Source organism: Scylla paramamosain, chromosome 4 (genome assembly GCF_035594125.1).
Source record: "Scylla paramamosain isolate STU-SP2022 chromosome 4, ASM3559412v1, whole genome shotgun sequence".
Classification (NCBI taxonomy): domain Eukaryota; kingdom Metazoa; phylum Arthropoda; class Malacostraca; order Decapoda; family Portunidae; genus Scylla; species Scylla paramamosain.
This window is the reverse complement of record NC_087154.1, coordinates 6,515,728-6,529,348: the sequence shown is the minus strand read 5'-3', so window position 1 is coordinate 6,529,348 and position 13,621 is coordinate 6,515,728. Positions and strand designations below refer to the sequence as shown.

The 13,621-nt window shown below is 43.8% G+C and overlaps 2 protein-coding genes across 2 annotated transcripts; one reads left to right on the top strand and one right to left on the bottom strand.

Moving 5' to 3' along the window:
- Nucleotides 1-848: 848 nt before the first annotated feature.
- Nucleotides 849-1,952, bottom strand: LOC135097630 (uncharacterized). Its single transcript, XM_063999584.1, has 4 exons — nt 1,868-1,952; nt 1,306-1,537; nt 1,122-1,201; nt 849-961 (listed from the first exon to the last, which is right to left on the bottom strand). The coding sequence occupies exons 1-4, from the start codon at nt 1,950-1,952 to the stop codon at nt 849-851; spliced, it is 510 nt and encodes a 169-aa protein (XP_063855654.1).
- Nucleotides 1,953-6,606: 4,654 nt separating this feature from the next.
- Nucleotides 6,607-11,900, top strand: LOC135097295 (uncharacterized). Its single transcript, XM_063999101.1, has 5 exons — nt 6,607-6,734; nt 8,497-9,558; nt 9,673-9,753; nt 10,806-10,892; nt 11,580-11,900. Exons 2-5 carry the CDS (start codon nt 8,887-8,889, stop codon nt 11,703-11,705), a joined length of 966 nt encoding a protein of 321 aa, XP_063855171.1. The 5' UTR covers nt 6,607-6,734; nt 8,497-8,886; the 3' UTR covers nt 11,706-11,900.
- Nucleotides 11,901-13,621: the final 1,721 nt, after the last annotated feature.

The window sequence follows — 13,621 nt, the reverse complement described above, 5'->3', positions numbered from 1 at the left end:
CTTTCTGTCCCCTTGTCCAGAACCCTCGTGCACTGACGTCGACTCGAGCCTCGTTGGTGGTGTTGGCTGTTCTGTAGCGCAGGTGCTCGCCGTCTAGCGGCAGGAGGGTCGGTTCAGTGGAGACATCGTGGCACACCTCCCTGAGCATGCTGGCGGTCAGATCTCTCACCTCATCGTGCCTGATACATTCGAATGATACATACTACTACTACTACTACTACTACTACTACTACTACTACTACTACTACTACTACTACTACTATTACTACTACTACTACTACTACTGCTGCTGCTGCTGCTGCTGCTGCTACTGTTACTACTATTACTACTATTACTACTACTACTATTACTACTGCTACAGTCATGTCATTGACGGACGTGATGTTTGAGGTTTTCAGTGTACTTCAGGATTAAAGAGTAACGATTAATGGATTATATAATGTCTAACCCCCCTCCTCCCTCCCTTCCCCCACTCTCTCTCTCTCTCTCTCTCTCTCTCTCTCTCTCTCTCTCTCTCTCTCTCTCTCTCTCTCTCTCTCTCTATTGATACAAGTCTTTACAAATACAAGGACTTGTCTACATGTTAAAGGGAGTATGATGAGTACTCCCTATCTTAAAAATATAACCCTATAGAAACATCACTAATATTAATAATAACTTAACATAACAATAAAAGTGATACTGATACTAATAATGAGTCATAATGCTAATAATAGTGAAGAACTGTACTCGATAAAAATGCTTCTGTCATTGTCACACTACTCCATGTAACGTCACGTGTCACTGTCACTGCAGTGCACTAACTCCTGTCACTGTCACGTCTTTCAGTGTGAGGAGGCTTCCCCGCCCTAAGCAAGGCAGGAGTGCTCAAGCGAGGAGTGGGCCTTGTTCTTGTACAGGAGCTCACGCCCCCCCCTGACATCGAGAAGCCAGGAGATTCTCCAGAGGGAGGCCAGCTTCCCTGGTGAACTGGAAAATATGTGCACTTAAAGTCAGATAACTGCCAATAATGACCCTCAGGATCTGTATCTCCTGCTGCGGGGCCGGTGTCGTGCCTTGTAATGTGAGACGGAGTCTGCTGGTGTCCTGGAGACCACCATCTTGTGAGGGACAAAGCTGACCTGCCATCTCTGTCTCCAGCCTTCTATCGGGCGGAGTTTGTCGTTGAGCCAGGACGATGGTGATGTCATCCGCGTATGTCCTGGCATTCGGGACAAAATTCAGTAGGTCATTAATGTAAATTTAATGTAAATGCCGTGTGTCTTCCCTGGTCCAAGGCGTTGCTCTAGTCGTTGGTCAGCTGACCGTCCCTTCCTGAAGCCAAACTGTCTAGGGCTGAGGAAGTGCTGGCTATCGAGATGGGAGATGAGGCGCGCAGTTATTATTCCCTCCAGGACCTTGCTAGCCACAGACAGCAACGAGACGGGGCGGTAATTCTTGGCTTCAGGCCTGCTGCCCTTTTTTGTGCACAGGGACGATGTGGGTGTTTTTCCAGAGTCGAGACCACATGTTTTGTTGCAGGATGACCTCGAACACTCTGAGAAGTGGGCGCGCCAGGTCGCCAGAACACTTCCGAAGCACACGTAGGCTTAATTCATCAGGACCCACTGTCTTCGTCTCATTCAGTGTGGAGATGGCTGCTCTGACTTCCTCCTCAGTGATGATGAGTGAGGTTAGCCTGCGGCCTGCCACCAGCGGGGGATGCGGTGAAGGAGGGGGCCTGGTGAGGTCTGGGATTACCATATTTTGGGAGAAGTGACGAGCCAGGAGATTCAATCTTTTTGCAGGATGTAGTGATAGTGCTGCCATCTTCTTCCATTAAAGATGGAATGGTGGATTCTTTCCCTTCTCCCTGGTTGTCCTTTACGAGGCTCCACCACTGCTTTGAGCCCACGTCTCTTCCTTGTGCTCTCCAGCCACTGGTCTCGAGCCCAGTCCTGGATAACCTTCATTTGTACGGCTGCTACCCTGTGTCGCTCTTTGTTCTGCCTCGTTGGATGCGTTATAAGCACGCCACGCGCGGTATTTTTTTTTTTTTTTTATCAGCAGCAGAGCAACACTTCGTGTTGAACCATGGCTGGTCGGAGGGCTTTGATTTGTCCTGGTTGTGGGGATCCCAGCGGCTCTGCGCTCTTAGCAACTCCTCAGGGAACTGCTCCACAGGCTGGTCCACGTCACTTTGCAGCAGGGCCTCCCAGTGTGTCTGCGCCAGGCAGCGCCGTAGTCCTGCCCAGTCAGCGTCCTCCTAATGCCAATGCCAAGGTACGGCTGGTGCTTTCGTCCTGTGGCCTCATGTTGATAATCCTCGTGAGGATGACTTCGTGATCTCACTTGCCCACGGGACCGAGTGAGGAGCAGCGCACTTCGAAAGAGGGCAAGTCAGTCACCGCTGCGTTGGGGGAGGAGCCAGATCGGTGGGTGGGGAAAGAGACGTGGTTCTGCAGGTTTCTGCAGGTTTCTGCAAGTTCTGCAGGGCTGCACTGCCTAGTCGCGGGCAGAGTAGAAACTTTTCTTTCTCAGGAGGCTTGGAGGGTCTGCCTGGGCTGATGGCCGCCGGCTGCAGTGCGGGATGTAACTGCTGATGGTAGTGATGGAGTGGGTGGCGCTGCAGCTGGGGTTGCTGCCCTTGGGTAGCCGCGGGGGGCGCTGGTCGCGGGGAAGGACGGTTTTGGCCGTCATTATTGCTGGTCTTACTCTTCTTACGGACGTTACATTCTTCTTAGATAATGAAACCAAAATTTCACGAGGTATCAGTTTTTCTCAAGGCAGCCTTATACTTGATTTTTTTTTTTTTTTTACTGCCTTGCTATCTGTCAGCTCTCTACGTTGAGGGGTTAGGTAAATGATTTATACTGAAACCCTGACTACGTTTAATTAATTTCTTGCTTAACTATGACCATGCTCTTTTTCAGTGTCTACAGTATGCCTGAGAGAAGTTAAGTCGTCTCGACTGGACATGATCGTGGGCATTTTCATTGTAGTATACGTCTTGACAAAGTCCATCGCAGTGTTGTTGATGCTGTGGTTCAAGGGTGAGGTCTTCAGCTCACTCCTCCTCGCTCTCAGGAAAGCCACACAGTTCCTGACTGAGACTCCAGCACGCGCCATAAAATTGGTGCTTTTCTTGTCCTGCAGTTTAGTGAAATGTGGTTTATCAGTGATAACTCACGCATATTGGTTGGCAGCAGTGTCCATATCTACTCAGCCTTCAGTAATAAGAGCAATCTTCCCCGTCATTAGATCGTTTGCAATGTTTTCATTGCCTTTGATCGACATCTTCCCCTTAGATGGTGACCGCTGGCCACTTGCTCCACGCTACTCTGGCTAATGCCAATGTGTCGCTCAAGCTGGAAATAGAGCACCAAGACTTCGTAAATCCTAAGCCTCAGGCTCCGCGCCCTGTGTGTTCGCTACATCCACTTGCGTGGCCTCCACCAACAGCTGTCAGACATCCTTGCTATTCCAATCATGAGCTGGACCTTGGAAAAGCTGTTATCTCCACCACCTATCCGTGCATTAGCTATAGTAAATATGTAGTCGGAACTTTCATGTTCTACCTGTACGTGATGATAATTCTGATGGGCGCTGTCTCGCTCTTCGTGTTGTGCCTTGTGGCTGACCGTATAGCTGAGGAGGCAAGATTTTACTATCTCATATTGAAATAACCATGAAGGGCATATTTCTTAAGGTTGTTGTATCATGTAACAATGTGTGACTAAGGTGTTGATGCACTGGTTTTCTGTGTTGTCCTCTGCAAGCCGCCTCGCCGCTGAGCATCACCGCCGAGTCAGACATGAGCCTCGCTGGCTAGGTCATTTGTGCTGCAGTGACAAAAAAGAGGTGCACTCAACCGAGTGGCACTGATGAGGGCAATAGTACACTGAAGTGCATCAACAAAACACTTTCACTGTTTCCGTGTAGTGCAGTTTGATATGACCATGTACGGTACACTGGCACTGCACACTGGCTTAATCACATTGCTTATATGATGACATCCAGCTTGTTTTGATGATCGTGGAATCAAAAAGGCAACATTTATCCAGGATGACGCTTTCATGCGATGATCTCTGCTAGAAGACGATAACCAACAAATAGAGTGCACTTTGACCGCCTGCTTTATGGTGAGTTAAGTGGAATTAAGAGTGAAAGAGAGGCGATCAGGATGTGAGCGGATGGATAAGCTATATTGAGGAAGATGAGGACGGTGGGTAAGGCGAGATGTGAAGTGTGACTACAGGCGTGTCCGCAGGTGGCGAAACTCCTGAAGGTGTGCGAGAGGCCGCTGGTCATCCGTCCCTGGAGCCTGTATACCATCTCACGCGCCAACATGGTTGTTAATTACCTTAGGTGGACTTATTATGATTCTCCTTCCCCTTCTTTGTTTCCTCAGATGATCTCTGCCATTTTTTACTTACTTGGTGGTGTTGCTGCAGTTTCAGTCTCCGATGGATATCCCCTCCCCACACTCTCAACAAGGGAACGATTCCGTGTCGCTCTTGTAGCACCCAGCATTGCTGCTGCGCTCCGCCACACACGCTTTAATTCTTTCCTTTTGCTACTGTCAGCGTCATCAAAACAGCAGATCACTGAACGCCACACTCACCAGATTACAGACTCCGGCAATCGGCCAAACATGCGCAAGAGGCCACGTCTACTAGCAGCATATTAAACTCTCCTAGAAGCAGAGGAGAAAGGCATGAAGAGGAAGGCATTCTTTTACTTCGTAAAACACACACACACACACACACACACACACACACACACACACACACACGTTGTAGCACATAATGTATATCATCACACACACAAAAGTGGAGAAAAACTTGCGTAAATTTATGCTTCTTTTCATCCACTACTGATTGCTGTGACAAGCTTTCCGCTGCAAAGAAAAAAAAAAGAAACACCAAAGAACAAAGATCCTTGCTTGTGCTCATTGTATGTCAGCTTAGTTAGTTAATTAATATTAATGAGCATTCGTGAAATTAGGATGAACAGACAGAAATCATCAGACAATACTGATCTTCCATGGAGGAAAGGACGGAAGCGTTAATTCCACGATCTCTCACATATGTACCGCCGGACGAGTGAATGTCAGAGAGAGAGAGAGAGAGAGAGAGAGAGAGAGAGAGAGAGAGAGAGAGAGAGAGAGAGAGAGAGAGACTAATGAATGTTAAGTAATGAGTGTTAAATGTCTATAGTATATACGAGGTTCTGTAAATTCCTATTGAGCACACCACCTGTTTGTAAATTTTCAACCTCTATTTTCTGCTCCTCTTATGTGTAGTGTGATCATGCAATCAGCAATGCTCGTACGAACACCGGAACTGTTCTTTATTCCTACAATTTATAGTGCGAAAGATAAGCAACAGGTAAAGAATTTAATAGGGGCTGAAGGACACGGAAGTCGACAGAGTAATACTTTAATGTGTGTGTGTGTGTGTGTGTGTGTGTGTGTGTGTGTGTGTGTTTGTGTGTGTGTGTGTGTGTGTGTGTGTGTGTGTGTGTGTGTGTGTGTGTGTGTGTGTTTGTGTGTGTGTGTGTATGTGTTTGTGTATGTTGAGAAGATCAATACTTATTACGTGCGAACAAATAACTTAATTATTTATCGACGTGTTCGGTTGCAATTTAGACTGATAGATAAAGGCTTGGTGTTCTCGGCCAGTGACGCAGTGACGGTTGGGGAGGAGGTAGTTCTTCCCAGCTGCCTGAAGAGCTAAGGCTTCTCTGTGTGTAGTGTGATTACAAGTCGACTGATCGTTTTTCAGGTTAGGAGGATTTTTTTATTTATTTCTTTTTTCTTTTTACGTATGGCTGACGAGTATATGTTATGGTAGTAGTTGTACTATTGTTATTTTTATTATTTTTATTATTATTATTGTTATTATTTTATGATTATTATTATTATTATTATTATTATTATTATTATTATTATTATTATATTATTATTATTATTATTATTATTATTATTATTATTATTATTATTATTATTATTATTATATAGAAGAAGTAGAAGTAGCATTAATATCTAGTAATAATTGTGATGACAATGATGATAATAATAATAATAATAATAATAATAATAATAATAATAATAATAATAATAATAATGATAATAGTAACAACAACAACAACAACAAAAACAACAGCACCAACAACATCAACAACAACAACAATGACTATTAGTATTACTATTATTATTGCTTCAACTATTACTTCTATTATTACTTTTACTAGTACTTATACTACTACTACTACTACTACTACTACTACTACTACTACTACTAATAATAATAATAATAATACTACCATCACAGTCATCACCACCTGGAACAATCAATAAAGACTTCAATCATCCTTTTGGCCACACACATCCTTTAATAATGATTTTGACAGCTATGTAATCGTTAATACATCTTCATACCTCTGAAACTTGAACACCTGAGCGTCATAACATCTCATCGCCACAACATACTCATCCTGACCAGTTTTGAGATTTATACATATAAGTATTTCTCTCCATATGTTATGCAGATTCCATGTGTAGATCTTCGCTCCTTTGATACACGTGGTTTGTTATAGGAGTACATTCATTGCATTACTGTATTGCAGATTGTCATCTCTCTGGCTCAGGGACGCGCCATACTGCTGCTGAGGGCGAGGGAGTGTCTGCCTGTTTGTTCAAAGCATCGAAGTTTTTGTCCTACAATGGTGATAATTCCCTTTGCCGGCAAGAAGTGAGTCTTTTCGTGTGTGTGTGTGTGTGTGTGTGTGTGTGTGTGTGTGTGTGTGATCACGCGCCAGTAGTATTTAATTTGTTGTTTTCTGATAGAGATATGAATACTGTCCTTGAAAGGTCGCAGTTTTCAGGTGTTAGTGATCGATTTTATTGTCAGCAAGTTCGAGGGACCAACTACAGGAAACGTATCAAAATGGATCGAGTCGATAAAGTGAAGCTTACTGACTTGCTGTCTCGAGCTGAAATACCACAGGTCAATGATGATTGTAATGTTTATGCAGACAGTTTTGCCAGCGCTATGTATAAGTATGATTTGGTATTTTCCTGCGATGGGTCTGTATCCACGGCTGTCAAGGTACACGCGAAGGCCAAAATTATTCAAGTTTTTAAGATTATGTCATTCGTACTATTTATTGTAAAGCGACGAGTTTTGGACGCGGCCTTATCATCATCGTTACTATACGGGTGTGAGCCCTGGCTGGTTGGAGATTGAAGCCTGTTTTGAAACACTTAAGTTGGGCGCTCAAAGAAATGTTGGAAGTGCGCAAAACCACTTCTAATGACCTGTGTTTTGCTGAGGCTGGTTATCCGTTACTCCCAGATCTCATAAAGTACAAATACTTTTTAAATAGTTGGGAGGAGAGAAGAGGTATGAACGACGATCCCTTATGTTTTCCGATCACTACTGTAATAAAGAGCAACACGCCCGTCGGCAGAATGTTACATGAATACCTGCCTACGCCATTGCCACAGTGACATACACTAATGACACGATTACGTCACAGAATAGCTGCAACTAATACATCAAGATATGTAACATACAGACATTATCCCACTGATGTGCGTCCATGCCTTCTACACACAACGACACACAATAAAGGAACATTACCGGAGTCCATTCACACAGTTTAGGGTGTTGGGCCACAACCTCAGTATTGAAACAGGCAGGTGGAATAGGCGCGGGCGCGGACGCATCCCCCTTGAGGAGCATGTGTGCACGTGCGGCGAGGTGCAGACGGAGTGGCATGTAGTGAAGCGCTGTCCACGCTAACAGGGAGTCAGAGACAAATATCTCTTCACCACAGCAGAAGTGTTTTCGAAGGAATATGATAATGAGTCACAAAGTAAGATAATATCCGAGATTCTGGAAATTTATAAGTAAGAAAAGGAGAGATAGAAAAGAAAAAAAGAGTTGTGCATCATTTTGGTAATCGAAAATAAAGATTTTTTATATGTCAGTTCACAATAATATGTACAATGGTGTCTGTTTTACGGCTTGGACTCGAACTTACATTCCTTCTACATTATTAGAATTTATTCCATGGTTACTATTTTTGCAAGTGTTACATGCATTTCATATTTGATGTCCAGGGTCTACGCTTTTTTGGAATAAGGTATTAATGGGTGTCTGTTTTACTTAATATGATTACACTTGCTTAGGTGATTGATTTATTAGCAGTTTTTTTTTTTTTTTTTTACTTTTCACGTCTCTTGTACTTTCTGTTCCTATATTAGTAGAGATTTTAATATTTGTTTTTACATGTTAAGACACAGCTGTCTTTGTTTTTTGCACAGCAGGCCCTTTCCAGACTTCGCTTGGGATTCTCGGTGTCTGGTCGACAGCCTGGCAAGACTCAAGGTGGTCAGGGATTCATCGTAGTGTGTGTGTGTGTGTGTGTGTGTGTGTGTGTGTGTGTGTGTGTGTGTGTGTGTGTGTCTTCTATTCCTGTCTCCAGTATTGTAGGTAATCCTCCTCCTAGCTATGCACAAGAGGTGGCTTGGGACGGTGAGGAGCATGGGCGTCACCAGGGCAGGCAGCAGGCAGGAGTTGTGTGGGCAGTGGAGTGGGCGGCGGTGCTTCTGGGGTTGCTGCCTTTGGGGTGGCGCGAGGCCCGCTGGTCGCTGCCCAGGAAGATAGTTGCCCTCACCGCCTCGGTCAGTACATTCGCCATCAATTTCGCCTTCGCCTTTCTTCACCTGGGCAAGTTTATCTTTGTTTTTAGTTTTCATAATAATGTTTGTGTGTCTAGATAAAGAACATCCACACACACACTCACATACTGTGTGCGCACGTTGTAAAATGGAAACTGATATCATCCTCTTTGCTTTCAGGATTATTTGCACAATGGTTTGCCGACAATTTCAATCAAATGATGTACATTTTGTGTGTACTCATGTACGTATTCCTCTTACTGTTGCCTCTCATCATGCTGCTCTTCCTGTGGGCGAAGTGTTCCAGCATCACACGACTCCTCGCTATTATCAGAGACGACATGCTGCCCGACGCTAGGAGGAAGTGCTCATTGTATCCGATTTTGATATTTTTATACGGTTTTGTTGAATATTTGACATGCTCTTTTTATCGATATCTATGGTTCGGAAGTATGTCATATACATCTGCTGCCTGTAAGATGGCAGCCTGGTACACAGTGCTCTCTCTGTCTTTCATCTGCACCTTTCCCTTGTTGCTGGCGCTGACCGGCGGCTACGTTCTCAGCGCCGCTCTTAAACGCACCAACGACGAACTGCAGCAACTCAAGTCCCAGCCTCCAGTGGCTCCCATGCAGCAGGCATTTCGAGTACTCCGTGGTCGCTACGTCTGCCTGCGTCGCTTCCACCAGCAGATGGCAGACCTCCTTTACTTTCCAATACTGATCTGGTCCCTTGAGAAATTTCTTGTTATAATATTTAATGTTTTTTATGTTATCGATAGCTATAAGAAAACGGATCTTTTCAACAACATTTCGACAATCAGCTTGACTCTGGGATACGTGGTGTCCTTGTATGTGTTTACCTCCTTTGCTGATCATATCACACTTCAGGTAATGTATGCCGCGCCTTACAGTTAGTGTGTATGTGCTGTGCATTTATATATGAAATACAATTCAGCATTTCTTTACTCTCCTGTGCTTCACGTCACTTGTGTTGTACTGCAGGCCGCGGCGCCGCAAAGCATCCTGCTTGATGCAGACGTGGCCACCGAGCCTGAGAAGACTGATCCTGATGTCGAGGCGCAGGTATGGCTGTTCCTCAAGACGCAATGCTATTGTATATAAATTCATATTTTGATATTCGTTTTCCACTGCTTCTACTGCCGCTGATTTCATTACCACCACTCTTGCTGTTGCTGGTGGTGGTGGTGGTGGTGATGGTGGGGGTGGAGATGGTGCTGCTGGCGGTGGTGGTGGTGATGGTGGTGGTGGTGGTGGTGGTGATGATGGTGGGGGTGAAGGTGGTGCTGCTGGCGGTGGTGGTGGTGATGGTTATGGTGGTTGTGCTGCTGCTGGTGCTGCTATGTAACACTGTGTATAAACTATTTTTGTTCTAGAGTTTGGGAAAATTGGCAACGTGTTCAATAACAAATACATCATTCCTAAGTATACTTCATAGCCAGGATGGTAACGGAGCTACTAAGAGATTATTTCTCTATCCTTCACATATGAATATTAAAAGTAATAAACCTAACGTGCGCCTCCCTCGGACATCATCATTAGTGAGACAGGACTGTTATCTGTCCTGCACCTCGCCGGCAGAGGACGAAACAGAGAAGGGAAGATGAGATAAGAATATAAAGTAATAATAAAATATTTGTTCCTATTCCTGACAAACTCTTGAGTCCATGTATAACGCCAAGAATTAGTAATGTAGGTTGGTGTGCGGTTGGTGTGAAGGCTGGTGCAGGTCTCGGCTTTCTCTGAAACGTCAGAGTAGACGTCCATCCATGACAGTGGACATTGGTAGCGATGGTTATGTGCTAAATGTGAAGATTATGTCGATGAAGACATAATACTAGTCTACTAGTTTGATTTTATGAATATTCTTATATGAAATTTACAATTCAGATTCGGCTGAGAAAAAAACACTTAGAAAATTTAAATTACATAATTATAAAATGAATGATTAAAGTAATTAGTTTCGTATTCAGTGTTGAAAACGAATGAATTACTTGAAGTTTTTATGAGGAATTTTTCCCGTGGCAGGAAAATGGCCGCGGTCATCACACAGAGAAGCGTGAGTACTCGTAGATACCTGTAGGTGTTGCAAGATCATTATGAGGCTGTGTCCGCAGGTGGCGAGACTCCTGAAGGTCTGCGAGAGGCCGCTAGTCATCCGTCCCTGCGGCCTGTACACTGTGTCCCGCTCCAATCTACTGGCGGTGAGTGCACTGCCAACTTCCTTCACAGAGCTGGCCATCCCTCGCGTCACGCCCTCCATTGTCATCCTTCATTTATCCATCACTACTTAACATGTTGCCAGTCAACCACACAGTTAATTTGTTATTACTTCACGAGGCATCACCGCACTTCTCGGCTTCACACTGTGGTAACTACAGGTCCTCAACTAATGAGATTGTGGCTTTTCGTTTATGGACTTGATTGGTGCGGCTCGGCGTGGAAGACTTCATTAGGTGATGCTTTTTTCTTTGTCTTTCCTTCTCAGTGATGTCTTTCAATCTTGTGTATGAGTCCTCGAATCCGATACCAAACAATTTAGGAATAACTTCATCATTTATGTTCCATGTTCAAAATCTGCCAAACACTGACTGTATGAATAGTCTTTTTTTCCAGTCTCTCCACATTAAGGTCATTGAATCTAGTGACTCATAGAAATGATGAAGGTTTCTCTGAGGTTATTTCCAGGTGATGCAGTGCCTCAGAGGGCCTCTGTGAGACAAGCATTTCCTTGATGTTCCTTATCATCTTTTTATGTGAACACTTCCTTCAAAACTCCATTACCAGGATATCAGTTCTTCCTGGTCGAGTATAAAGTGGTCGTCTGGTGACAGGCCTTGTCTTGGCTAATGTTTGACGTCACGTGCTCATGATTATTCTTCACGCGGCAGATTCTCTTAACGGTCTCGACCTACGCGGTGGTGCTGCTGCAGTTCAACGCGGAGGACCTTGCATCTGGAACACTGCCGTTGCCGGGAAACTGCAGCTGCCCTTGTCCTGATGGTTCTCTGCATTGATGGACCCATGGTCACTGTTTCCCTTCTGTGGCCGTCCTCCATTTAATGGCGACTTATAGTTGTTGGTGAATAATGTGAAGAAAAAAAAAAAAAACTCATGTAAACTTAGGTAAATATTTTGATCTAGACACATTTTTATCAGATGTGAATTGATCTACTAATCTGTTAAATGAGAAATTTGAAGGGGGTCTACGATGTCACTAAATTACAATATATTTCGCACTTATTATAAGGTCTTCAATGTAGCCGAAGCTTTAATTCTTCTAGAGTGGAAAAATTGATACTGGTCTCAATAGAAGAATACATTGAATTTTAAAGTGACTATTACCTTTATTAAACATTTTTCTACTTAATGGCTTCAACAAACTTTGTTTACAACATTAGTGTATAGGGGAGGCATGCAGTTAGCAAGATCAGAAGAGCAGTTAGCATGAAAATAGCGGTAGAAGACAGCTAGAGATGCAACAGTGCGGCGGTGAGAGAGAGGCTGAAGATAGTCAGTTAGAGGAGAGGATTGATGAGACGAAAAGCTTTTGATTCCACCTTGTCTAGAAGAGCAGTATGAGTGGAACCCCCTCAGACATGTGAAGCATTCTCCATACATGGACGGATAAGGCCCTTGTACAGAGTTAGCAGCTAGGGGGGGTGAGAAAAACTGGCGGAGACGTCTCAGAACACCTAACTTCATAGAAGCTGTTTCAAATAGAGATGAGATGTGAAGTTTCCAGTTCAGATTATAAGTAAAGGACAGACCGAGGATGTTCAGTGTAGAAGAGGGAGACAATTGAGTGTCATTGAAGAAGAGGGGATAGTTGTCTGGAAGGTTGTGTCGAGTTGATAGATGGAGGAATTGAGTTTTTGAGGCATTGAACAATACCAAGTTTGCTCTGCCCCAATCAGAAATTTTAGAAAGATCAGAAGTCAAGCGTTCTGTGGCTTCCCTGCGTGAAATGTTTACCCCCTGAAGGGTTGGACATCTATGAAAAGACGTGAAAAAATGCAGTGGTATCATCAGCGTAGGAGTGGATAGGACAAGAAGTTTGGTTTAGAAGATCATTAATGAATAATAAGAAGAGAGTGGGTGACAGGACAGAACCCTGAGGAACACCACTGTTAATAGATTTAGGAGAAGAACAGTGACCGTCTACCACAGCAGCAATAGAACGGTCAGAAAGGAAACTTGAGATGAAGTTACAGAGAGAAGGAGAGAAGCCGCAGGAGGGTAGTTTGGAAATCAAAGCTTTGTGTCAGACTCTATCAAAAGCTTTTGATATGTCCAAGGCAACAGCAAAAGTTTCACCAAAATCTCTAAAAGAGGATGACGAAGACTCAGTAAGGAAAGCCAAAAGATCACCAGTAGAGAGGCCTTGACGGAACCCATACTGGCGATCAGATAGAAGGTTGTGAAGTGATAGATGTTTAAGAATCTTCCTACTACTACTACTACTACTACTACTACTACTACTAGTACTACTACTACTACTACTACTACTACTACTACTACTACTACCACTACTACTACTACTTCTACTGCTATTGCTACTTCTAATACTACTACTACAGCTACTACAGTCATGTAGATGGACGTGATATTTGAGGTCTTCAGTGTACTTCATCATTAAAGAGTAACGATTAATATCTATCCCCAATTAATGTCTAACCCCCTCCTCTCTCTCTCTCTCTCTCTCTCTCTCTCTCTCTCTCTCTCTCTCTCTCTCTCTCTCTCTCTCTCTCTCTCTCTCTCTCTCTCTCTCTCTCTCTCTCTTTATTGATACAAGTCTTTACAAATACAGGGAGTCTTCTACATGTTAAAGGGAGTATGATGAGCACTCCCTGTCTTAAAATATAACCTAACACAACAATAAAAGTGATACTTATACTAATAAAGAGTCATAATAGCAATATAGTGAAGAATT

Bases quoted from the DNA above. Each gene is read 5' to 3' on its own strand.
- LOC135097630 (XM_063999584.1), bottom strand. From the start codon at position 1,952: ATGAAGGTTATCCAGGACTGGGCTCGAGACCAGTGGCTGGAGAGCACA. The intron at 1,202-1,305 runs GTCAGCTGACCA...CCCGAATGCCAG, and splicing joins TTTGGCTTCAGGAAGGGACG to GACATACGCGGATGACATCA. The intron at 962-1,121 runs GTCAGCTTTGTC...CCAGTTCACCAG, and splicing joins GCTGGAGACAGAGATGGCAG to GGAAGCTGGCCTCCCTCTGG.
- LOC135097295 (XM_063999101.1), top strand. From the start codon at position 8,887: ATGATGTACATTTTGTGTGTACTCATGTACGTATTCCTCTTACTGTTG. The intron at 9,559-9,672 runs GTAATGTATGCC...GTTGTACTGCAG, and splicing joins CTGATCATATCACACTTCAG to GCCGCGGCGCCGCAAAGCAT. The intron at 9,754-10,805 runs GTATGGCTGTTC...CTGTGTCCGCAG, and splicing joins ATCCTGATGTCGAGGCGCAG to GTGGCGAGACTCCTGAAGGT.